This window comes from Marmota flaviventris, chromosome 6, assembly GCF_047511675.1.
Source record: "Marmota flaviventris isolate mMarFla1 chromosome 6, mMarFla1.hap1, whole genome shotgun sequence".
NCBI lineage: Eukaryota > Metazoa > Chordata > Mammalia > Rodentia > Sciuridae > Marmota > Marmota flaviventris.
Genome location: NC_092503.1, coordinates 18,321,175 through 18,348,236, shown reverse-complemented (window position 1 = coordinate 18,348,236; position 27,062 = coordinate 18,321,175). Strand labels below are relative to the sequence as shown.

Below are 27,062 nucleotides of genomic sequence, written 5' to 3'. Positions count from 1 at the left end.
CCAGCGTGGGGCGCGCGTGCAAACGCCAACCGCGGCGGGCAGAAGGCGAGATGCGGCGCGCGGCCGCCGGACTGTCCGGGCTGGGGAAACTCTGGGGCTGCGCCGCTGGGTGCTGACCCAGGGCAGGTTCGAGGGGTGTGCCCGGCCCCGCCCGCCTCCGCCCCCTCCTGCGCCCCTCCCAGTGGCGGCGGCGCATCCAGGGGCGGTGCGGAGCGCAGCGGCTAGCTCAGCCGCCAGCTCCTGCGAGCTCCGAGGCGGCTCCGGGAATTCACTTTGCTGCTTTTAACGTGTCTCTCTCTCTCAGACCGCTTCGAATGGCTTTCGGTCTCAGGCCTGATCGTTTCCTTTAACAGGAAAACTTTACTGCGATTTCTTTTTCCCCTTCGAGGAGAGGATTAAAAGTTCCACGAACTGGTGCCGCCCGTGCCGCTTGGGCGCTGGGAAGGTGTTCGCTGGAGGGGTTCTCAGTCCCACCATGTGCACCAACATAGTTTACGAGTGGCTGAAAGCGCTGCAGCTCCCGCAGTACGCGGAATCCTTCGTGGATAACGGCTACGATGACCTGGAGGTGTGCAAGCAGATCGGAGATCCGGACCTGGACGCTATCGGGGTGCTGGCGCCCGCACACCGCCGACGCATCCTGGAGGCCGTGCGCCGGCTGCGGGAGCAGGATGCCGCCGCCGCGGGCCTCTACTTCACACTGGAGCCGCAGCCCGCGTCGCCGGGGCCTCCAGCGGACGACATGCCCCCCTGCCGCCGGGGGGAACCGTGCGGCGGCCCAGCCCAGGGTACCTGCGGAGACCCCCGCAGCCAGACGACCGCCCCCCGGAGTAGGGAGCTGGTGAGCTACCCCAAACTGAAGCTGAAGATCATGATCAGGGATAAACTCGTTCGAGATGGCATCCACCTGAGCAAGCCCCCTTACTCCCGAAAGGTAAGGAGGCGCCGCCCAGGCGGCCCGGGCGGGAGGAGGGTGGGGACAGATCCAGACTGCTTGCGCCGGGCTGGGCAGCCCATTCCAGGTGACAAGGGGGAGGGCAGGATGGTTTGGGTGTTTGGAACTCTTCTCTTTTCTGTTATCTCTTTATTCCTTCCTTCCTTGTGTCACTAGTGGTTGATAAGACAAGATCCAGCACTCGGATATTAACTCAAAACTAGCTCGGATTCTCTGCGTAGTCATTGGGTCTCATCTGTTAGGGGTTGTGGACTTGGAGTTGCTTCTGGTAGTAGGGGGATTCCCAACGTCTCTGTGGTGCTTGGGTCTTCAGGATACCAGAAAACATGGTCAACACCGAACATTATATTCAACCTTCCTTTTCTTCTTTACTTTTCCGAGTTTTGATAAACTCCCCAAAGAAATAAATTGATGAACTCTCTTGAATAAAGAGTGGGAAGTTGGGCCCAGTTGCTCTCAGTTCTATAAAATAAATAACCCGGCCGCTGCTGCAGATTTGAGGAGTGTACCATTAACCTGAACATCCTTGGGAGGGAGTTAATGAAACACGAAACATGTGCCCATGCACTTGAGTGAGACGCCTTCTTTGAACTTAACTATCCCGTGTTTGGTAATGAGGAACTGAAGACATTGGGAAATATGGGGCCAGAGGGCGCCCTTTGGAGGTCTGTGGTGTCAACTCTTTGGCTGTTATTGATCCAGATGAGATGAAGTAGGTACAACTGTGACTTACTTCTAGAGAGTCTGAGGTGACATTTCACTTTCAAGAGAGGATTCTGCAAGGGGGCATGAAGGGGTGGGGAGCACCTTGGAAATGCTCACAGCTGCTCTGGGAGCAAGGCTGAAATGTGCAGTGGGCTTTGAATAATTAGGTAACAGAAAGTACTGTTTCACCCTGGAGCTCTGCCTCTGTCTCTTGGGTTAGTCCAGTTGAGGTTTCTGCAGCTGTCCACAGAGGCCTGACTTGACAGGAAATAAACAGCATAGGTAACCAACCTCGCCTAGATTGCACAGGAAAATGAACACCTCAACTTGAAAAATCAAGACTGGAAGAAGCCCAGGGAGAAAATGATGGCAAGGATGCTCATCTGACAGGGACTGAAAACGGCACCCTGGTGGGGAAATGGGGATGATCTAGTGTTTTGTGGGCATCTGGGGCCCTTGAATTGCTTTATATTCTTAAGTGTTGGTTATAATGCCTGGATTTAAGAAAGTTCAAGTGAAAGCTATGTAATAAGCAGATGGAAATATAGGGTTTGATATTATCCATCTATTATCTTGCAGGTAAGGGAATAACCTGCTTGAGAATATAAGTTGGTTTTTATTATTAAGAAGACAGGTCAGGAGGACAGTGGGCCTCCGTTTAAACATACGTTCCAGTTCCCTGCTCTGACAGTACTATTGATGTGTGCCAGGAGCAAGAATGGATGCAATTTGCCAAAGCAGTTAGCATTAGGTAGAGAGGGATCCTGGTCAGTCATACAGGAAGTTACTCCTGGAAGAAAGGAGGGCCGAGCCAGCTCCATGTTTGTTATTAATTGCCACCAGAATGTAGGTGGGCTTAGACTGAGAGACTGTAAGTACCTGGGCATGTGGTGAGGGCGCAGTTCAAGTCCTGGCCACAAAGGGCAGCAGACGGAAGGTGTGTCACTAGGGCTTGCTTAGTCTTCAGGAAAGCTGTGAGGTGACACAGCTGAGGAGGTGGGAGGCTGAGGACCTGGGTGATAGGAGTTGGCACTGTAATGTGTGTTAGTTCTGATCCTTACTGACCCAAAGACAGGCCTAAATATCAAACTTGGAAACTGTAAAGGATTTTAAGAATATGCAGTGTCTGACTGTAGGCTTTGAAACTGTGGACTCCTGCCTAGATCAGAGAGTGATAAAGCAGTGTGTTTTTCTAAGTTAGATTTATGTAAGAAAATTTTCACTTGCCTTGTTATGCTATTTACTTTCCACATAAAGAATTATTTCATTCAACTTTCATATAAATACAATAATGTTTGCTAATAAAGATATGGCCTGTTCATTTTCTGTACATACTAATTCTCTTTCTTGAACTGATAGAAGGATAAAAATGGGAGCAGAAGGGTTTTCATTACCTCCTTCATAGGTGCTCCAGCTGGGGACACCCCCCAAAAAAAAAATCAAAGCTGACAAACTTTCTTGTAAGAAAGAATAACTCACTTTGCCAAAAATTAAAATATAATTAAAGGACATGAAACCGCATAGAGGTGTGTAGTAGCAGATCCTGTTCATTTGGAATTTATTGCATGTGTATTCATTGCTTCCTAAGTTGTGGATTTAAATTATTTAGGGATTTTTTTTTTCCTTATGCACCTCATTCACTCATAAGCAGTTCAGGGAATTTTTCTTTAAAATGTGATCTGCATTATAATTTTTCCAGATTCCTTAGCTCTGTCATGATCAGCATGTGTAATATTTGTTGTGTGCATTTGGAATTCTGCTTGGAAGATAGGCTCCAGCCTCCTTTATGGTCATTTGCATTGTTGATCCTTGTGGTTTTATGCTTTGGTGAGAATATTAGATGGCTTAAAAGTGGATTATATCAAGGATGATCAGAGCATTTTTCCAAGAGTCACCAGGGTGGATTGTAGGATTTGCTCCAGTAACTATTCAGGTTTCTTGGTTTAGTAATCAGTGATTTAATATGGAATTAAAAAGCAAGTTTCTCCTTGTTTCCCAAAGGGAGTCTGTAGCTTTGGAAAACCAGGAGCTTTGAAAGAGCACCAGCTTTGAAATTGGAGATGAATCCCTCATCTGCTCTGTAGCTAGCTTCTTTGACAGCTGTGATTGTTGCCTTTACAAATAGAGATTTTTATATGTATATATATTTTTTTAAACCAAGCTTCTCTATGTCATGACCTCTCTAGGTTACTGTGGTTGACGGGATGCAGAAGGCCTGCCCTCAGAGATCTTGGGATTTAGCAGAGAGAAAATAGATAGAACAATAATGATGACTTGGAACAGTTGTACCCAGGTTAATTTTCAGGGACTGGTGATCAGCAAGGTCAGAGGAAAAGAGGAGGAAGTCCTATTTAGAAGTCCTGTTTAGAAGCCACTTGAAGCTCTGTTTTCAAGGAGGAAGTGACTTGTCAGAACAGGCAAAGATTCTAGTATATCTTGGTGAAATAGCAACCATGCCAACAAAGGCCTTTACAATAGACAATGAGAGTGGAGACATGGGGCATGCCCCTCTCTAAAATAGAGTTTGAGAAGGTGGATCTACAGCCACTGGAGGAAGAAGGGAGACTTTAGGTCAAGGGAAGTGTTTCGTGGGCTTGTGTTTGAGAATGAGAGAAACCGGAACATGTCTAAGTGTTCATGGCAGTGGTGAGAGAAGGGGAGACAATGAAAGTATGGGAGGAATGGGAGAATTAGAGGTTAAAGGAGAACATTACTGATGTACAAATGTTAGTGGCTGTGATCAGATTTTTTAACCATGCCTAAATATAAACACTATGCAATAAAACACATAGAATTAAATACAGTTACACAGAGAAAGGTATCCTTGCCGTATATTCGTACCACAGGTTATAGGTTATGCATGGTGTTTCATTGAGTTCTATGAAGTGTAACAATGCTTGTGAAGGGGTCTGGGGTAGGTGTGAATGGTAACAGGGCTTTAAAGATTCTTTCCACACTTGAAATGGTAGAGTGCAGGCCCCAGGGAGGTAGGAGGTGGAGCAGGCTTCTAGGCTTCTGGACTGAAAGTACCTCTTGCCACATCTCTCAGCTGAAACTATTTGAGTTAGTATGACTTATTGAATAATGCTGGAGAAGTGTTGATCTTCATTTGTACCTTAGTGCTAAATGAACTAATTAACAAGACTCCATGGTAAGAGGGCTCTCTATGGATACTCTGGAGGGACAGCCTAGAATGGAGGAATTTAGAGATGCAGAGGTGGCACGAAGGTTTCTCTGTATGGAGGAGAGAAGAAGGATTTAGAAAGGAAGGGGAGATGCCGGCGACAGACACACTTCTGTCATTTGGAGACCTGCCTGGGGTCGTGGCAGAAGTTGAAATGATAATAAATATTGCTTCTCCCAAGAATTCCTTCTGCCTTCATGATATTACCAGGACAGATTGGAGACTGGCAAACTTAAGATTTTCCCAGGTCAATCAAGATCCTCAAGTGTCCTCAGCCTAGATCCTAATGGGCTTTTTGTCTTTGGTCCCTGATTGGAGAACTGAAGGAAGAAGGGATGGGACACAGACAAGAGCTTGGGCGGTGGTGGGGCTGCTGCTTTTCTCTTGCTCCTGTGGTTCTGTGTATGGAGTTTCTGTGTAAGTGGACCTGCAGACATCCTCCCGTCTGTTCATCTGTCTCTGTCCATCAACCCATTGTTCATTGATCCATACACCCATCCTCCCATTTTACCAATACTGAGCATGTGCCATGTGCTAGGTTTTCGGACTGGGATTGCAGGGAGCTAGACAGATGTGTGTTTATATGTGGAGGGCCTAACCCAGGATTTGGCCTGAAGTAGTTACATTATATCAAAGTTAGTTCTACAAACCTCAGGGGTTAGAGATTTTACACTTGTGTTCCTTTCAAATGTTAACAAAAGTTCAACTTTGGTGAGAACTTGAGTAAAGGTAATGAAAGATGAAGTTAAAAGTCAAAACATGTTTATTTCTTAAGTGTTATTGGAGAAGGACTGGGAATTAAAGTGCTGGTCCTCAGTTCAAATGGCAGTCTTCAAGGATACAAATCATAATAAATGCTGGCAAGGATGTAGGGGAAATGGTGCACTGAAACATTGTAGGTAGGACTGCAAATTAGTACGACCACTTGGGAAAGCAGTATGGAGATTCCTTAAAGCCTAGGACTAGAACAACCATATGACCCATCTATTCCCACTCCTTGGAATTTATTCAAAAGAACTAAAATCAGCAAACTCTAGTAATCCAGGTACATCAGTGCTTGTAGCAGCCTAATTCACAATTGGCCAGTTATGGAACTAGCTCAGGTGCTTGTCAACAGATGAATGAACTGAGAAAATGTGATACATACACACAATGGAGTTTTACTCAGCCATGATGAATAAAATTATGGCATTTGCTGGTAAATGGATGGAATTGAAGAACATCATGCTAAGTGAAATCAGCTAGACTCAGAAGGTCGGACATCAAATGTTTTTTCTCACATACAGTAGCTAGAGAAAAGTAAAGGAAAACAAAATGTATGTGTGTGTGTGTGTGTGGGGGGCTCTGATCCCATGAAAACAGAGGGGAGATCATTGGAATAGAGGAAGAGGATTGAGGAGAAGGGAATGAGGGAGGCAGAAGGAGGAGGAAAAAGGAAGCACTTTGGATTAAAGTTGAGCCAGGTATGGCTCAACCATATATAGCATGGACTATATATGATTAGGTCATAATGAATCCTACTTTTATGCTTGACTATAATACACCAATAAAAACATTTCAGAAAAAAATGCTGATCCTGCAGGACATGCATAAGAAGATGTCTATAGCAGGGCCAGGAGAAGTGTGAGGTAGGTCAGGAGCTCAGGGTGCACAGATAAAGAGGTGCTTGCTCTCCAGGTGGTACTAGACATCCAGCCATCATTAACAACATTCCTTATCATGAAATTTCAAGAATGTGCAGGTATCCTCAGTGTCTCTCGAATTGCACACTAAGCATTCACCTACTCTTCCTACACCTAACTCCTACCCTCAGTAACAATGTGCTGAGAGTCATGATGATGTTGGTCTCCCGAACTCAAGCAAACATGGTTTCTGTGAGGTCTGGCAGGTCATAGGGTTCATCCAGGTGAGATCAATTCTGTGGATTGAGATTACGCTTTCTGACACCACAGGGTGGGTTATGAGTACAGGCTCACATCCAGACTGCACAATTCATATCCCAGCTCTGATCCATACTAGATCACCCTTGGCTCCTCTGTTAAAAAAAAGGGGCCTCACTAGTGACTACCTCATAGGGTAGTTATGGAGATTAGATGAGCTCACACTCATGAAATTACTAGATCAAAATTTGTAACACTTGCCTAGAGCTGCCCCAACATGTTCCACAAACTGGGTGTTTGAAACAACAGAAATGTGTTCTCTCACAGTTTTGGAGACTGCAAGTCCAAGATCAAGGTCTTAGCAGAACTTTTAGGGCAAAGAGCCTTACTCTAAAATCCTAAGGACCTGTACCTAGATTCACCTAGACAGGCCTGCCAAAGGCTACAAACAGCATCCCTGTATCTGCTACTGACACCTCAAGCACCACTAGGTCTGCAGATCATGTGACCGAAGGTGGCAAAACAGCTCCAACTGCAGCTTGGGCCTGCAGCAGAGCCTTCTGTTGTTCTGGGCCTCACTCACTCAGAACTGGCAGCTTTTTGGGTCACACAGTAAGTGGGCTGGAGTAGCACTTTCAAATGAAGATGTGGCCTCCAAATAGAGGCACATTAGACATTGTGCTTCCTTCTTGGTTGTTGTAGGAGGTCAGACGCAACAACTTTATTCTTCACTTTAGAAAGGGTCTCTTGTTATGCTCCCCACCACTGGATCCCTGAAAATTTACTGAGGTGGAAGGCCCTGAGTCTATCAGGTTCATTTACCACTTTCCGACATGCAAAATGTCATACCAATAAATCAAGGGTGGTCACTTCATCTTGCTTACTAGTGTATTTCTACATCATGTACAACCCGAAGAATGAGAAGTTATATTCCATTTATGAATAATGTGTCAAAATGCATTCTACTTCATGTATAACTAATTAGAACAAATTTTAAAAGTCAGTAAAAACAATTACAGAATTTAAATATTCAAAATTATGTTGCAATTTTTAAGAAACAATCACTTGAAAGATAATATTGTTATCATTACTCAGATCATTTCTAGAACTTCATGCCCGTCTACAGTGGCGGCAAGCCCTTGTCCTCAGGTAGATCTGGTTTGGGGTAAATACTTAAAGTAATTTGGAATAAAGTCAGTCAATTGAGAATAATGACATTAAGTAAAATGTGAAATGGAGAATGGGTTCTCACTACTCTTGTTAGGACTTGCAAATTGGTTTTTGGATTTTATGATATTTATCATCCTTTTCCTATTTTTAAACCTTTAAAGTGTGCATCCATGTTTGCAAATATGGAAACTCCTCCAAATACTTTTCAGAATACAGAAGTCAGTTTCCTAGCATTTGTGAAGAACAAGACACAGTGATGGTCTTTCCCAGTAGGAAATAGCTGCAAAGTGCCTATGGTGCTGCTGAGAAGGAATCAGGTAAACTGCACAGACAGGAAAAAACTGTGATGCCCGTGGGTTACTCAGAATTGGGAAAGTGCAAGAAGGTTCATAGGCCTTTGTATTTGCTTGTCTTGATGTTCCTAGACAGCTCTCTTCCCTACATTGTTATGTCCGGTCTTAAAGGAGTCGTAGTTGAACTCATTTTTCCTTCTAGTCTCTTGACTAAAAAGATGCTCAAGTCAGGGGTACAGAATTAAAGCTTCCTTCTCCTAGGAGTAGGGTACTGTCTAAGGTAGTAAGACATATGTTTTTGTCAGCTTCTTTGCTTCTGTGACCAAAAGACCTGACAAGAACAATTTTAGAGGATTAAAAGTTTATTTGGGGGCTCACAGTTTCAGAGGTCTCAGTCCATAGATAGCTGGCTCCATTGCTCTGGGCCCAAGGTGAGGCAGAACATCATGGTGGAAGAGTGTGGTGGAGGAAAGTGGCTCAGGACATGGCCACCAGAAAACAGAAAGATTCTCTCACCAAGGACAAAATATATACCAAACAGGCATGACCCGGTGACCCACACATGAACTTTTGGGGGACACCACATATCTAAATCATAACAGTCAGAAACCATGATGTGTCATAGCTTCTCAAGGTCACAACCTATGTAGGGTTAGAGCCAACAGTGAGTCCTTGGCTACAGCAAAGACTTGTTTTTACCACCAGCAAAACTGAGCTGAAAGATTTTTAAGAGTTCTTTTCTAAGTTTTGTGAAATAATGCTGCTTCAGATCAACCACTGATTTGGACTTGTGGAGACCTAGGAAGAGAAGGAGGGAAATCTTTTTCTTAGTCAATACAAGAAATATTAAGGGACAAGCATGGTGGCACATGCCTGTAATCCCAACTTCTGAAGAGGCTGAGGCAGGAGGATCTCAAGATCAGAGCCAGACTGGGCAACTCAGAGAGACCCTGTCTCAAAGTAAAAAGGGGAACTGGGAGGCAGAGCACCTGCCTGTAGTACTAGAAATTAAACCCAGTACTACAGAAATAAACAATTAAGGGCCATAACTGGGGATCATGCCAAAAGGCATTAAGCATATGATCTGTCTTACACAAAGGCTAAGTGATATCTAATAGTTTAAAGATTTCATTACTGCTTCTAATTGACATAAATAGTCTGAGGCTCTCTAAAAAGCTTACTGTTACATTTCCATAAAGTTATAAATACAAACAAAATAAGACCTATTTTATTTGGAGCATGTCAGAAAGAAAGACAATTGGTATGTATTTATTTTTATTATTTTTAACTTAAAAAAAATTTCCTACATGACAATAGTGGAATGCATTACAATCATAATTATGCATACACGATTTTTGACTTAACCAAAATCATAATGACCACATGTGACAAAGTTTAAGATTGTTTTCCCCAAGAAAGTAATAATAAAGGCATACCTATTTGACACCCAGAATATGCCACTGTTTAATACCTACCTTTATTTGACAAAATTATTTTAAGTAATAGTCATGTAACATGCAGTGATTATTATTTTCTTAATTCCTTCTTTTGTTTTAAAGAAATGAACAATTGAAAGAAGAAATTCACTTAAATTTTAAAAGGATTCAAATTTAGTAAAAATAATTTCATCTATTGAATAGAATGTGCATTGAAATTTTTGCACTTTGCTGTTTGTATTCTGTCTTACTGTTTAAAGTTTTCAACACAAGTAAAACTAATATAAGAAAGAAGTGAAGTTATCCAAATGCTGTTTTTTTTTCATTTTTTACAAATCATGGTGCTATCATTATTTCAAGTTCACTGCTTAACTCAAGAGTATGTAATCCATGAAGGAGGTACAATAGCTTTACAGACTTATTGTCCAAAAGGACTTGCGTAACCAAGTGTGTGGCTTGGGGTCAACTCTGTAACTGGGGACTCTGAATTAACTTCCAGTGACACTGCAGTGCTTATTGAAGGACAGGTAATGAGAGATGCCAATTCAAATCTTAGTGCACATCATCGAAACCCAACAGACACTAAGAGCCGCAGTTATTTAGGCCAGCAAAAGACCCCCCCCCCCCCCATGAGAAACGTGTCTTGTCAGTGACATTGTTTAGAATGTCACTGAATTGTTAGTACAGCATTTTCCTAATGAAAGGTTTTACTCTGTTTTCAAGAACTCCTTCCTGTCTACAACTGGGGTGAGCCCTTCCCTATGCTTTGTTAGTACAAGATATGAAAAAGTTTTTTTCTTATGTAGAGCCCATATTTTTCTTACAACCTTGTAGTATGAATTTAATGGCATAATATATATGAAGTTGCTTTGTAAACTCTAAAAGAACTGTCCACATTTAAGGTGTCCTCCACTGATAGCAAATAAATGTTTATAACAAAATTTCAAAGGTATTTCTGTTGGAAAACAGCAAACACTCTGAACTGAGAAAATTGGGAGAAAAATTAACTGGACCAAGAGAAATTTTACATGGCCTATGTTGAAACATCTAATGTTATTCTCTATTGCTTTAAAAATATTTATGTGGGGCTGGGGATGTGGCTCAAGTGCGCTTGCCTGGCATGCGTGCGGCCCGGGTTTGATTCTCAGCACCACATACAAACAAAGATGTGTGTTTGCTGAAAACTAAAAAATAAATATTAAAAATTCTCTCTCTCTCTTTAAAAAAATATTTATGTGTCAGAATATTTTTTTACTCATGCACTAAACTTATATCACATTGTGTGAGAATAAGGGTCAGGTTATTTTTGTGTAAACAGGTATTATTTGAAAAATGATTTTTCCACAGCTTTATTAAGATACAATTAACAAATAAAAATTATATATATATATATATTTTTTGCATAGTGTACAGTGTGATGTTTTGACGTATGTGTTTATTATGAAATGATTAAGTAAAGCTAATTAGCTTTATTTATCACCTCACATATTTATCATGTTTTTATGGTGAAAAGATTTACTTAAGCTCTAATCTCTTAGCAGTTTTCAAGTATACAATACATTTTATTAACTATAATCCCAGTTCTGTATGAGGGAGCTCCAGAATTTATTCATCCTGTTTAATTGAAACTTTATACCATTCAACCAACATTTCCTCATTTTGCTCCCACTTGGAAAAAATGATTTTCATCCAAGAAATTTTCTATCTCAGGTCAATCATAATTAATTTAGGCATTCTCTTATTGGGTTGGAAACAATTTACATTAATTATTTTCACATTATTACCTATATTATTATTATTATTATTTTAATATTTTGTTAGTTGTTGATGGATCTTTATTTGTATGTGGTGCTGAGAATCGAACCCAGTGCCTCACACATGCTAGACAAACGCTCTACCACTGAGCCACAACCCCAGCCCCTACCTATATTATTGATTATTATAATTTTCATTATTTGAGCATGCCAACTTTGAGAAATGAAATTTTGGCATTATTTAAATTGTATTAAGACTATCAGTTTATATAATTTGATGTCTGTGGGTTTTTTAAATATCATGTATTCCTGTTCATGGTACTTGCTTATTTTTTCTACTGGTCTTACACTACTTCTACTTGCTTTGCAAGAGGTATTCATGTATTAAGGACAATAATCATTACTTCACCGAAGTTGAAAAATTTGTCTCTCAAAAAGAATATGTTTAGCTTAGAATTTGATACTTTTTGGATATTCAGAAATTTAAAATTCTTATATATTATACCTTATCAGGAATTTTTTAGCTGTTTCTTCCAAGCTAGAGAACTATAGCTATTACAGACTCGGAATTGAGGTAGAATATTTTATTTAACCTTAATTGGAACAAGTTACTTAATCTCTCTAAACCTGAGTTGCCTCATTTATAAAATGCATATACTATCACCTGCTTCTTAAGGCTTTTGTGATGAATTAATGAGGCATTCACAAGAAGGGTCTCATGCAATACCTGACACACTGCAGTCATACTAAACATCTGGCTGATATTTATGCATTGTGCATAACTTAATAAACAAAGTTTTTCTCTAGATGAAATTCATATCCTAAATTATTTGTTCATCTCCTTGCCATTCAGTTGAGATGCATTCTTTTCACAATTAAAAAATTCTTTAACAAGAATAACATTTTTTTTTCTGTTCCACCATTGTAAATGTTTTGCTATTTATTATTTACCTTGTAGATTTTCTCTTTTTAATTAAGCATAATCAATCCTATTTTTGCAATTGCAATTATATTTATGAATCCCTTCACTAAGCCACAGTTAGTGTTTTTGTGTGTATATATCTATGCACACACACACACGTATATGCACACATATATACATCTTTTATTTTTATTGTTTCTTTTTTTAACATTTAGCTCTGTAATCAGTCTCTAATTTATTATGGTACATAATCTAAAGCTCTAATTTTATACATAATTATACACACAATAAATGTATCTCCTATTTTACAGAAATTATAGCTCTCATATCTTTGTTCTGGTGTTATTGTGTTGGCTAGAATTTATAAAGCAGTGTTAAATAATAAATACAATTAGGCCTCTTCATCCTATTGCAAATTCTAATGAAAATGCCAATATTTTGCTATTATTTTTATTGGCTCTCAGTTTAGGACAGTAAAAAAAACATCCTTCACAATGTAAAGAAAACATCCTTCTTTTTCTAATTTTATAAGAATCTTTACTGGGAGTGTATATTTAATTATACAAAATGTCTTCTTAGCAACTTGAAAATAAGTTTTTTTCCTTATTATATCTCCTGTTGAGATGGACATTAATTGATTTCCTAAGATTAAACTGTTCTCACATAGCTCTGGTAAAGTAAAACATGAAATGTCTCTTGAATCAACCTGTGAGTACAGGAATTTATATTAATCTTTCTCCCAGGACATGATTACACTCTTCTACATTATATCTTTTCTGTCATGAATAATGTTTGACACTTACCTTTAGTTGTGTAACCAGTTCATCAATTATTTCCATGATGTTGTTACATTTGACTTCCTGCCAATAATTTTTTGGAAGTGATGGTTGTCTGTCTAGACAGGTATAGAGACTAGCAGTTTCCATACCCGAAAGGCAACAGCCATGTAATTGGAGGTAATAATTTAGTATTCTTGTCTTGTATAGAAATTTTGTTTTTGAACAAGGGGGTGGAGACTCTGAAGTGGGTAAAGGGTTAGCCTATATCTCTGTTGATTTTACTGTTTTCATAGCAAAAAGGGTCTTTTCTTTCTCCAAGCATAGTTTAGGAAACTCCTGGATTCTGGAAACATATTCTTCTCCTTTCCTTTCCCACATTTCCCATCCTTCGCTTTCCCCCAGTCGTCTGTTCCCTTTTTGACCCTTAACCACTCTCGTAGCCTTAGTGGAAGATATGGCATCTGGCAAGGAGTCCCTATCTATATAAAATTGAAAACCCTTATAAAAGAAATCAAATTGGCATTCATTTTAAATTGAATCTTTGGCTTTGCATAGCAAGAATAGCCCAATGTGTAACACAGATGAAATTGGAAAACTCTGAAAGAAGTATTAATTTAACAAACCTTGATTTGCATTTAAACATACAATGAAAGGGTCAAATAGATGGATTTTTTTTTCTGATAAAGTCATTGAAGCAAGGATTAAAAATGGGGTGTAGGAATAGAATGTTTCTGGAGAAGATAATAAATCAGGTGCTGCACTCAGCTGAGTTTGCAGAAATGGATACACCCAACACTTCCCAAGCTGGCCATCAATCATGCAATAAAGATACAGCCACTTTAAAGTAACCATGTATCAACGCAGAAGTCAACACTGCTGTATTATGAAGGCTCCTCTGGGAAGCTCTTGATTGACAAAAATAGTACTGCTTTAAGTAGTAGCAATATTTTCATGGCCTGAAAGTAATAAAACTATAGATGAGCTTTATGAAGGGAAAATATTTTACATAAAAAAATTCCCCACAGAGCAATAGATGGGACTTGCTTCCTGCAGGATCAGGTTAAGGTGCAAAGTATCTCCACCTCATGTGGGAGAAGAAATTGATAATTCAATGTTATTTACATCCAAGTCACTGTCATTTATGGGCATCTAATGAAAGCATGGGATTATTTTCCATTTGGATCACATAAAATGTATCTCTAGCTTGCTTAGGCTTGTATGGTAGGAAAACAAATGCAGGGTAGCAGGATATGCCTATTGTACCCAGGGCTGAGCCAGAGGGTTTACAAATTCATTTACTCTTTGAGACCCACTTTGTTGCAGAGGGGTGAAAGAGAGAGTTAAATTGGAGAAATTAACTTTGAGTTTTATTATTATGTTATTTTAAATCAGTTTTTACTGCCACTTTTTTGGCATAGGAATTTGGGTCAGTGTTTTTATCTCTGATCCTTATATGGATGAATATACTCACCTTGAAAATGGTAGTTAATTGAATCTTATGATCATTTATTAAAACAGTATGTCAATGACCCAGCTGACCTGCTGGGGCCTTTTTAGGTGGATTTGTTGACAGGAAGTACAGTATGGTCCATCATCCCCAACATGGCTGTGCTAAGATGCACATGCTAAATTATATTACAAGTGCATTGTGGAGAAAGGGGGAATGATTTCTTTTTTTAACTGAAAGCTGGAAAATTGAAAAAAGCAAGAGATGAACAATGAACTGAAGCTATATTTTGAAATTTTTTTCATTGTGCTTTGATTTCATTAATTGTGATAATTAGAATTATTCTGCACTTGACCATATGTTAATTAGTTGTTGGCTTTTCTCCTCACATCTGGAGGGGTCTTCTAGGCTTTGAGTCACCTCCTTTACTCTCTTTGTGGAGTATAGAAAGATTACTATTTTTCATCCCCACCTAGATTCACTTTTTAAGTCAGAGTTGGGCAAATTAGACAACAGCCTTAAATTTGCCAAATCATAACAGCAGAGATGTTTATTTATTATTATTTCCAACAGGAGGTGGACATTAGTGTATTTCCTACACTATTTTGTTCATGTCTTGTGACACTCCTCTAAAGTCGAAGTTATTGTTGTCATCCCTATTTTTTACATGAGGAAAAATGAAGCTAAAAGAGTTTGGGCAACTTATGCAAAGTCACTCAACTAGTAAATTTCATTTGGAAACCATTTATGGTTTCCAGAGCCAAGGGCCTCATCATTGTGCAGTTCTCCCTAAAACCATTGCATCATGGGATTTGGGAACTATCTCTTGGTGAAAAATAGGTGTGAGATAGGCAATGGATATGTCTTAGAGATTTTATTGCTTTGTAAAAAAACTTTGATGGCATCTTAATTAGTTTAAATTTCAAAGATGTTATGGTAAAATGAATCCATATTTTATATTTCATTTAAGATATAGGGAATTCCTTCATTCTTTCAATGTGTATTATATAAGTACTGACGGACAATAGGAGGTATGAAGAAAAAGTCCTCTATAAATGAAATCACACTAATTTGGTAACAGAAGTTCATGTTATTAAACTTGAGCATCCAGCCTCTTGTTCCATGTTCTCTGTAGGATGAGAAAGTTATCAGTCTTTATTGGCCATATATGATTACTACTGTGGTACCCACTGTACAAAACGATATTGGTTTTCTTTGGTTCCAGTCTTCAGGAATTTTTACAATATTAAAATCTTCTCTAAATCCACACTTAAGATCTTAAGATCCAAGGCTTTTAAGATTAGAGATGGAGAATAACTTGGAGCCAGCAGCCATTTAATAAAATGATTCTTTTCTTACTTAGACTAAGTCTAGAAGTTAGTTGGTATTGCTTTTTGACCTCCAGCAGATTTTGAAGTGCCAGAATGACTTATTTGACATCTGGGGTTGGATTTGGAAACAGTTGTAAGTCATTTTGGTAGATAAAGTTAGCTAGTGACTAGTCCTGTTTTAAGTTCCAAATCCTTAAATTAAATAAAAATAAATAAATAAATAAACAAAAATGTGATTATGCAATGTCCAGACTGAAGTTCCACATCTCCAAATTAAATAAAAAAATAAACAAAAATGTGATTATGAAGTGTCCAGGCTGGTTTTGTTAGATGTGGGCATTTGCAGGGGAATCAATGTCTTAATACCTTAATCATGTGTGTGGCTACACTGTGTCATAAACAAGTCTCCCAGGAAAAAATCGCTTTAAAAAATGCTTTTTTGGGGGGGAAGGGGGCATATATAAAGCTTGCTTTTTTAAAAATGTACTTAGTCATTTCTAATAAGTATCCCCTCTACATAGATCATGCATTTGAATGGTCTTATTTTGCTATTAAAATTGAGAACAAATATTTAAAATTCAGTTAGTAGCAATTATGAACATAGGGAAACAGACTCCTTGTTCTCAAGCCTTAATTGTGAAAGAGGAAATTAACCTGTGCTGAGGAATTAGTATATTAGACAGCTCCAATAAGACTGGGCCGTGTTCCATCTGTGAAATCATGTGTGTTTTAATGGGAATAGGCCTGGGATACCTTGAAAACATAGGCGTGTGAATGAAAGATGTATATACCAAACAGTGGTTTTATTGTGTTGAAAAGAAGGAAAGGGGAGTTTGGAAATTATGAGAAAATATTGGTTATACTGTAATGTCCTCTAGGATTAGTAGCTGATTTTATAGGATATTCAACTCTTGAGTTTTGCTTTTCACATAGGTCACAGAGAGCCCCAAGAAAACATCCCTCCCATGTTAGCAATGAGAAAAAGATGAATAGTCTACAATGCCACTTGTTCTGTCCCCCCAGAGATCTGAGGTACAAAGGCAGCCAGGTGATCTAAATTCAGTTGAGAGAAGGGCGAGTCTTTGTTGTGTTTTTGGCAGAGCCCAAGGGGGAGGGTTAACAACCATCAAAGTAGATTTGAGAAAAACAACTAAAGTTTTTGTGAATTTTTAAAGGCCGCTATGGGTTAGCATGACAATTTGAATTCCCAGGAACCACAGGTAGAAAGATTTGTATCTTCATGCCAGATCTTTATAACAGGCCTCCAGTGGGTATTATGAGAACTATTAGGGGCAGAGCAGGAAACCCAGACAGATTCTAAGCTGGGTAAGTACACAGGTGGTGATCAGTTACCCCTGGAGAATATGCCCCAAATCCACCAGAGTCTGGGACCTTCTGTCATAGGACACAAAAACTTAGAGGTAGGGGCTCAGTAAACAAGAAACCTGCCCAAACACCTGACCCAGATAAAAATTGGCAGCTATTTGGGTAGATATTTAAAAAAAAAAAAAAGATGCTTTCCTTGCCCTGTGCTGACACTAGATAAATCCCATCTGTACTAGGGGAGACCTAGGAAATCCACTTATACCCAGGATCTGAACAATACAATGTGGTGGTGTGCGGTAGCTGAAAGGATCAGGCTGAATCCAAGACCCACATCAATTCAAGGTCGAGATGGGCAGTCAGTCAGGGGTGGAATCATGTAGGAATACTGAGAGACTCTCATCCCTGAAGCTCCAGTGCAGAGTCCTTCAAAGACAGAAGCTGCAGCAGAGGAAGAACCTTCTTGACTCCCGTGTGAGACACCCCTGGAGCAACAAGTCCCAAGCTGGGGGAAGAACGTGAGCACCTAGAACAGCACCCGCAGTGGCACAGGTGTGCAGAGACTGCAGAGAGAGGGTGGAGCAGGAGCACTCAGGAAAACTGTGTCACCCCAGGCTTCATAGAACAAGTTGGCTGGAATCCACTTCTAGAGGAGCTGGAAGTCCCTGCTGCACTGAAGGTTACTATAATAACAACAAAATCCAAATCCAGCTCCACCACTACTTAGACTGACTGGACCACCCATAATAATGCCCATGGAAGAGATGTGCCCATTTCAGAAGGACATCGGTTTATCTCAGGCCCAGCTGTTCTTTTACATATGTTAAGTTTTACATTTAAGCAAAATTTACACATGGAAAAAAAAATGACTTACGGAGAAAAAAGTAGTTAGGAATGGCTAGGAATTTGGAACTGTCACATACAAACTGTAAAATGGATGTTAATTATTAAAAAAAGCATCATACTTGAGTAAAATGTTAATGGAAATGGTACAGGGGTAGATAGGATCTCTCTATACTATTTTTGTAATTTTTCTGTAAATCCAAAAATAAAGTTTAATACAAATTTATATTGTTAAGGAATACATTTGAGATCTATTGTTAGGGAGATGAAGGTCAAGCCAGAGATCAAGAAAATGTATTTCCAAATCACACTATTAATAAATGGTAACTGGAATAATAACTCTTATAACTCACTAATAAGAGCACACAGTAGACTCAGCTGAAAAATGGAGAATTATTTAGACCTTCACCAAATAAGATATGCAGGTTACTGTTATGCATGTGAAAAGATAGCCAGCATTGTTAGTTGTCAGAGAAATGCAATTTTTGCCACAGTTTTAATCGCCTTTCAGAACCAAGTGCTTTTGATAATGTAAACATTAAGCAAACATCTCTACAAAGACCTGTATATAAATAGACATAGCTGCTTCAATTAAAATTGCCCCAAATGTGAAACAACCCTAAGGATCATCTACTTGTTAATGCATCAACAGATTTCCATACATCTGTAACTACAGAATAAACTGGACAATAAAAAGGAACACATTACTTTCAACAACATGGAAAAACCTCAGAAACATCAGGTTGATGGAAAGAAGCCACACATAGAAGATTACATAGTGTGTAACTCCATTTATATGACATTCTATAAAAGCCAAAACTGAAGGGACAGAAAGCAGATATGTGTTCACCATGGGCTGGGATGGAGGGATGGGCTTGACTATAAAAGGGCACATGGAACATTGAGATGATAGTAATGTTATGAATCTTGATTATGGTGGTGATTACATGACCATATGCAATTCTCAAAACTTATTGAGCTGTAGACTTAAAAAGGGTAAGTAATTTACATTGTACCTCAACAAACTTGTCCAAGAATGCTGTTAAACTCTGGAAGAACAGATAGTGGGTTCTCATAAAATGCATGTTTAAAATGAAATTTAAGAAGCTTTTGGTAATTTTCTGTTCCTATCAGACTGTGCTGTCTGGTGGCATTGAGCCTACTAACCTCTCAGTGTCTTGTTTCCTTATATGTGAAATGGGATAACAGTCCTATCTTCTGTGACTTTTTTTTTTTTTTTTTTTTTTTGTGTGTGTGTGTGAGCATTTAATTAATTAGTACACATAAAGTACCTAGAAAAATCCCAGAACATAGCAAGTACTCAGATGACATATCTGTGATGATGCTGATGGGGAATTAATTTTTATGTATAGTAGGGGCTGAAACGTTAGCTCTCCATGTACTAAGGAAAGAATTTACAGAAGCATCATGAGTTTTCTTCAAAATTGATGTTTGTACTATTGACTGATCTCATTTCTGCATTAATTCAAGAAATCTGTTTTTGAGCACTCTCTATACAAGGCAGGTGGTAGAATTACCTTGATGAAGAAGACTTGGTGTGTGCCCTCAAAAACTTACTGTGATACAGACCAATTTGTAGGGTCTGCATTCTCTGTGATAAGTAGTACTAGGAGTGAACAAGAGGACCTGCCAAGGTGGACCATGGTATAGGCATCTCCTATGGCAGAGAGGAAGATATTTCATGGAGTGGGTGATGGTATGGAGGTCCCTAAAGAGGCAAGCATGTCATCACTTTGACTCTCAGGAATAGTGATGCATTTAAAAAGTCTACGGAATACTCACACAGGAAGGGGAAAAAATTAAAAGTGGAATCTGTGTAAGGGATATTTGGTTTTGTAGTAAAGTCTGTTCATTGATATCCTAAGTATTGATTGGTAGCTAGGCTTTACAAAGCATGTAGTTCCCATTGTTTTCCATCACAATGGGAAGATCAAATTTAAAATAAACCAGAGCCATAAAAATTCTGAGGACATCAGTGCAGATTTTAATTAAGGTGTGAATGAACCAGGGTGATTGGTCACCATGTGAGCAAAATCAACAGATGGCTGTGTCACAAAGTCTGGATAAAGAGAGACCTTTGTCAGCCTGTATTAGGAAGCAGTGGTTGCCACCAGTGTTCCAAATGTGCTGGACAGATTTTGCTTCTTGAGCAGGACCAGTCTGTTGATCACGCACAGACAAACAGAACTAAGAAACCAGCTTGCCTTCTGGAAGGCTGGGTAGTTTTATGGTGGTCATAAGACATTCATCCCTAAACCAATTTTAAGTTCCAGCAATCAGGGACAGGTTTAGATTATCTGAGGCTGTATCACAGCAACCACACCTGGCTGCCTGTTGACACTTTGTCAGTGTCACCTTCATTCCATGCTCTTAAAATGGCCTGATAGAAATGAATTCTTGGGTGCCACAGTCTGCCTGGGCACAAATGCCGCAGTCTGGCTGGGCACACAATCACGAGCCACCACATAGCTTGTAGATTCAAACAGCAACTCTTTATTCCCGAACTCACACCAGCCGTCTACAATCACGTTCTGGGGAAATCCACGTTCTCTGCCCAAATCCACGTTCTCTGCCCAACTCCACCTCCACTGGGCTTCTGTCTCCCAAAAAATATTGTCTGAATCCTGTGAGAACTCAAGGGGAACTCCGGCAGCAGGATACGCCCTATTCCCAGCAGGAATAATCTTAAACCTTAAACCTGGAACCTAAACTGGGAACGCCCTAAACACGATTATCTTAAAACCGGGAACACCCTAATCTGCCTTGGTCCTTGAGCAAGGTCACCTACATTCAATGTCGCTGCAACATGTCAGCAACATGGGGTACGCTGGCAAGGAAATTGTCATACCTACTTGGCTAATGGCTCCCAGCATCTCCCCCCTTCTGATTAATTAAACAACAAGCAATGTGGCTTAAGGACCGTGCCTGGTAGGTTGTCCAATTCAACATATGGTTCTTACCCGTCATCGGAAAACTGACCTTTAGGCGTCAGCCTCCTGTCTTAGGTTGATACCACTGCAATTGAATCATACCCGTCACTGACTACCGGTCCAGCATACAGCCATACTTGTGGATAGGTCTATGCACCAGTGGGGGGGTGAGGTTCTTTGCCTCACCTCTGTTGGCCCCCAAATTTGGCCTTGGTGCCAGTGGGGGAGTGAGGTTAATGTGGCTTATGGACCGTGCCTGGTAGGTTGTCCAATTCAACATATGGTTCTTACCCGTCATTGGAAAACTGACCTTTATGCGTCAGCCTCCTGTCTTAGGTTGATACCACTGCAATTGGATCATACCCGTCACTGACTACCGGTCCAGCATAAGCCATTGGCCCCCAAATTTTAGACCATCATTACCAGAAGGGAGGAGGATACAGAAATGCCACGACACCAAGCCAATTGATGGCTCCTTGGGAAAAATTGCATCACTGGTGACACCATCAGCAAAGATATGTCAGCACTACCACAATTAACATGGGGTGCACTGGCAAGGAAATAAAAATTGCATCACTAGTTAATCACTGTCGCAGATGTAAGAATGGCCAAGCTGGAGTTCTGGATATCAGCTGTTATGGATTTGAGTCAAATCATCTTCTTTTCCATCTGTAGAAATTGTTTTAGTTAATCTCTCTGGAATCCAAATCGGCTGTTCTCCCTGTGGAAACACACAAACAAAACCCCGACTCCAGACAATCACTGGGTCAGGACCTTTCCATTGTCCTGTTAGAATATCTTTCCAAAGTACCTTAGGCTTATGTACATTTTTTGGATACATATGTCTTTCCGCAGCACTAAGTCCTTATGAATCCAAATTTAAAAAGTTTAGTGTAAAAAGGGTTATTTTAAGCTTATCTTTGGGGCATATATACCCCTTAAAGATCATCTTCTAGTTTTCCTTTAAGGTTAGTACATTCACCCTTAGTTGCTTTTTTTCCTCCTAGTTTTTTTTTCTTCCTATTTTGTGGGTTTAAAATTCTTGTCTTCCTACATTTTTTAATCTTTCTACATCTTGTTTATCTTTTTCTTTTTAACTTTCTATACTTCTGTCTTTAAAGTTTTTCACTTCAAATTTTTAATCTTCTTTATCTAAATATCTTTTATCCTATTATCTTCCCATTTTTTAAGCAATGCCTTTAAGATTAACTAAGCTTCTTTCCTCCATCATGAAGTCATTTTAACCACCTTCAATTTAACCTTTTAAAGCCTTCCAATTATCATCTACCCCTGTACTTTTAAATGTACTTTTTCACCACCTACAACTTCACTCTTTTAAACGAGGCTTAGATTCTGTTTAAATCTCTTTAATGTTAGTTTACATGGCTGCCCTTCAACCAAAGGCTTTTTTTTTTTAAACTCCATTGAGAAGCTTTGTCTCAATCTGCCATGTACAAATACCTTTTTCTTCTTTTTTCCTTTCTCAAGCTTTTAAAGTAAGTCTAGTTTCCTCAAAATCTTTTTAAATGGCATTTTACAACTTTTTACTTTACCACACAGATTATCACTCATCTAGAAACATTTCTTTTTCCTTTAACCTTTTATATTAAAATATATTTCCATATCTTGAATCTTTTTCTCTTTTTTAACCGTTAACCCTTTTTATAAATTCACATTTTGAAACAACTCTTATAAAATTTCTGATTTAGACAAATTACTCCACTTTAATAAGATGAAAGACTTTCATGTTTTTTATGATACTATACTATAATTGAAACCCAACTGAAAATTTTTCTACTCTTTGTATATAAATTACACATGATAGAATCTTAACACTTAGTAAACTTGTTTTAGCAAAGACACAGACACAAAGCAATATTAAACATTTTTCCATTTACCAATTTATGAAAACACACATAATGTTTAAATATATTACCTTATGGAACTTAATAAGTAAAGAGTACTTGATTTCATATTTAGTGGTTGATATTTTAACACTTTAGCATTGTAAATTAATCAGATATCTGTAAAAACCAAGATCTTAGACAAGTGTAGTAAACAGAACTAGCCATCTCTTTCTTGAAGAAAACTCCTTCTACAGGATACCATGATGGTCCCATTGATATACTTAATAACTTGTCTTTAAAAAGCCATGGGCTACATTTTTGTATTGTATCAACATATGCACTAATTATTCTTGGTCTCATTGGGGTGCCTCCTTCCTCTGACAATTTCTCTTGCTCGGAGGCGAACAACTTCAAACCTTGAGTCAACCATTTTCCCCAGTTTGCCTGAGAAAGTTCTAGGAACAGGCAACTTGAAATAAAAACAAAATAAATCAAAACAATAACACATTGTTTTTTGAATTGGTCACCCATTCTTTTGCTCTTCCTCAGGGGTGAGAAATTTCACTTACCTCTAAGCTTCAGAAGTTCCCCGCACGGGCCACCAAATGCCACAGTCTGCCTGGGCACAAATGCCGCAGTCTGGCTGGGCACACAATCACGAGCCACCACATAGCTTGTAGATTCAAACAGCAACTCTTTATTCCCGAACTCACACCAGCCGTCTACAATCACGTTCTGGGGAAATCCACGTTCTCTGCCCAAATCCACGTTCTCTGCCCAAATCCACGTTCTCTGCCCAACTCCACCTTCACTGGGCATCTATCTCCAAAATATACTGTCTGAATCCCGTGAGAACTCAAGGGGAACTCAGGCAGCAGGATACGCCCTATTCCCAGCAGGAATAATCTTAAACCTTAAACCTGGAACCTAAACTGGGAACGCCCTAAACACGATTATCTTAAAACCGGGAACACCCTAATCTGCCTTGGTCCTTGAGCAAGGTCACCTACATTCAATGTCGCTGCAACATGTCAGCAACATGGGGTACGCTGGCAAGGAAATTGTCATACCTACTTGGCTAATGGCTCCCAGCACTTGGGGTAGAGCTCAGACATGAAACAGGCTTGTTGGAATTCAGCTAAAAAGCTTGAACCTGTACAGAGGGAATGGGAACGGTGATTTTCTGGGGAAACACTAAACCTAGATTTTTTTAGACTTAGTGTTGGTGAATTTCACATTTAGTACTCTACCTTAGCGTATTACTTGGTTATTATTAATTAATATTGTTGGTTGCATTCAGCAAGTGTTTATAAAACATGAAGAATGTGCAAAACACTATTAGGTGTTAGATGGGGGAATTAAAAGGTGACTGTAGCATAACTGTGTCCTGATCTGGAGAAGGGTACACATAGACACACACGTTTCAGAGTTTGCACAGTTTGAACAATGTATATGGTCTCTGAGATATTCACGACTTATATTGCTTGATTTAAAGAAAAAAGTTAGTGAAAAAATAATTTCTAGTTTTAGAAATGGTTTGAGAGAACATTTAAAAACATATACATTTGGGAGTCTTCTGCACTCTTTCTTGTGGTGGTCTGTTTTCTTTCAAGTGGATTAGTCGTTACCATATATGGGGAAGATATTTTTCTGATATTTCGTTTCTGCTTAACAAAACTACCTAAGAACTATCAAACTAACCATTAAGAGGTTTTTTTTCACAGAAAGGAAAATGTTTGTTGTTTGTGTTTGAGATTTCTGTTCCTTGAGAGTTAAACTTATTATTATTTTTTAACTATTAAATAGAGGTAACATGGACAGGAATCACATTCATACCAGAGGAGGAATGATTTTTAGTAATACAGTAACAGCACCAGGTTGCTGTGTGCACAGGTGTGGACACATACACACCTGTGTGTCTCTGCACATTTTATTTGTTGGGATTTACCTTGGAGGAGTAAGGTGTGTGAGCAGGAGGCAGGTGCAGAAGGGTTTTTCCCAGTGATAGGCATGTCAGTTCTCATTTCCTCTCTGCTAAGGGGTATGAAGTGCAGCAGCCTTGGTGCCTTCTGGGGCCAGCCTGCTCCTTCCTTCCCCTGACTTCTTGGAGAAGTGCCATCCGATCTCAGCCCCTGCCTCCCCAGCCACAATTGGCTGTGGTTTTCCTTTTTGTCTTGTGGTCCCACTGAGGGTTGTGTAATTTAATTTAAGAAGCAGAACAACCAGTGAGAGGCAAATCTTGAAGACTGGGGAAGTTCCTGTAAGTGCTAAAAATCACCAACTGAAAAGAAAGGAATGTGGTGGTGGAGTTAAGGAAATAGTGAGATGCTGGCCAGGCCAGTGGTTCTCAAACACAAAAAAGAAGAATCTGGTCTTGGATTCTGAGCCCTGCATTTGCATAATCAGCCTTCTATGCAATTTGTACTTGATGTCTTAATCTGTTATTCTGAGAACTATGAAATCATGAAATGCAGATCCAAGTTACTCCAAGTTAACCTCTGAACTTGACCTAATTTCACTTGGAATTAGCCTTTTAAAAAACATTCTTTTTAGTGATATATAACACCAGACTATACCCTGACATAGTCACAGAAGCATGGAGTGCAACCTGCTCCAATTCTGTCCCCAGCACTCCCTGCCCCCTCCACTCCACCACTCCACCAAAGCCTCTTCAATTCATTTACAGTTTACTTTTTTTTTTTTTTTTTAAATTAGCGTCCTGGTCCTGTGGATACACCTGGTGCTGGGATCCACCATGCCACATCCATGAATGCACATAAAAAAGTCCAGCCAGATTCTTTCTGCTGTTCTTCATTTTTCTTGTTTCTCCTTCCTCTTCAATCCCCTTAGTCTCCTCTGCTGATGATCTTTCTTTTGATAAAATTTCCTTTCACTTTTTTTCCCTTTCTCTCTCTTATTTTGGACTAGCTTCTGCATATCAAAGAAAACCTTCCACCTTTGACTTTTTGGGACTGGCTTATTTCACTTAGCACAATAGTCTTGTTTAAAATCTGAACTACTGTCTTGACTGTAGCAAATGAAACAGTGTTGTGTTTATTAAACTTATGCCCTCCCCTGTCCCACTACTACTGTAGATCTTTCCCTGCTTAGGAAGTCTGTATTAAAAAACCCAGAATATATATTTCATTTATCACAGGACATTTAAACTTCTAAGGATTTTAAAATAATACTTTTTAGTGATAAAATAATTTCTTTAGGCTTGAAAATGTTCAATGAATTTTTGATCTCATGTTTCATAAAAATGCTTTGATCCTGTTTTTTGTGGATAAAGTCCAGTCCACATGTGAAATTACACTAAAGTCAGGATGATCAGTTATGATTATGTAAATTGTAGAACTGAATCTGGCTAAGCATTTAAAATACCCTGCCTCAAATTGCTGTATTTAATTGTAATCTTAGATTATTATCAGGATAATTGCTGTTTTAAGTCTTCTTATTTCCATGAGATGTGAAGGCAGACTCATGTCTTAGTTATTTCATCTGCGGAGCCCCCACACAAGGCCTGGAGGGTACCCAGTGAGCATGGCACTGAATGGAATGGTCACCCAGAGGACTCTTTCCTCCATTTTCGTTTTGTGCATGTCTGTAGAAAACATAGTCACCAAAATTTATGTCAGAACTATAGCATTATTATAGCAATAGGTTGTCTTCTCATATAAGACTTCAGCCAGAATCAACAAAAATGTTCTAATTCATTGGCTCTATGGTATATGATAATTTTGAGTTCATTTTTTTTTGTAAATTGTGTGCTACACATAAATTATTAAACAGGTTGTGTCCTTTATATCATCACTATTTATAATTTACAATAAATTATGAATATGCATATGTGCACACATTTTTCCTCCTCCAGAGCCAGTTGTTAAACCCTTAGCATCATATCACTGAGGAAGTCTTTTTATACTATCTAGTTACTTCTAGGATTTTGGGTAATAAAGACTAACTAAGGTTCTTTTGAGCTGGGATTTGAAAGACAGCCATATATGACTTCTTGTGCTCTGCGTTTTGGGGGACGGAACCCAGGGGTGTACTATTTAAAAAGAAAATTTTTTTTTTTTTTTGGTACCAGATGTTGAACTCTGAAGCTTTTGACCACTGAGCCACATCCTCAGTACTATTTTGTATTTTATTTAGAGACAGGGTCTCACGGAGTTGCCTAATACCTTGCTTTTGCTGAGGCTAGCTTTGAACTCTCCATCCTCTTGCCTCAGCCTCCTGAGC

The 27,062-nt window shown here is 39.3% G+C and overlaps 1 protein-coding gene across 1 annotated transcript in view; it reads left to right on the top strand.

Moving 5' to 3' along the window:
* Positions 1-233: 233 nt before the first annotated feature.
* Positions 234-27,062, top strand: part of Samd5 (sterile alpha motif domain containing 5) — a 53,606-nt gene continuing 26,777 nt past the window's right edge. The window contains exon 1 of the mRNA XM_027939380.2: positions 234-934. Within this exon, the coding sequence (XP_027795181.1) occupies positions 476-934 (459 nt within the window). The 5' untranslated portion in view covers positions 234-475. The remainder of the gene's footprint in view (positions 935-27,062) is intronic.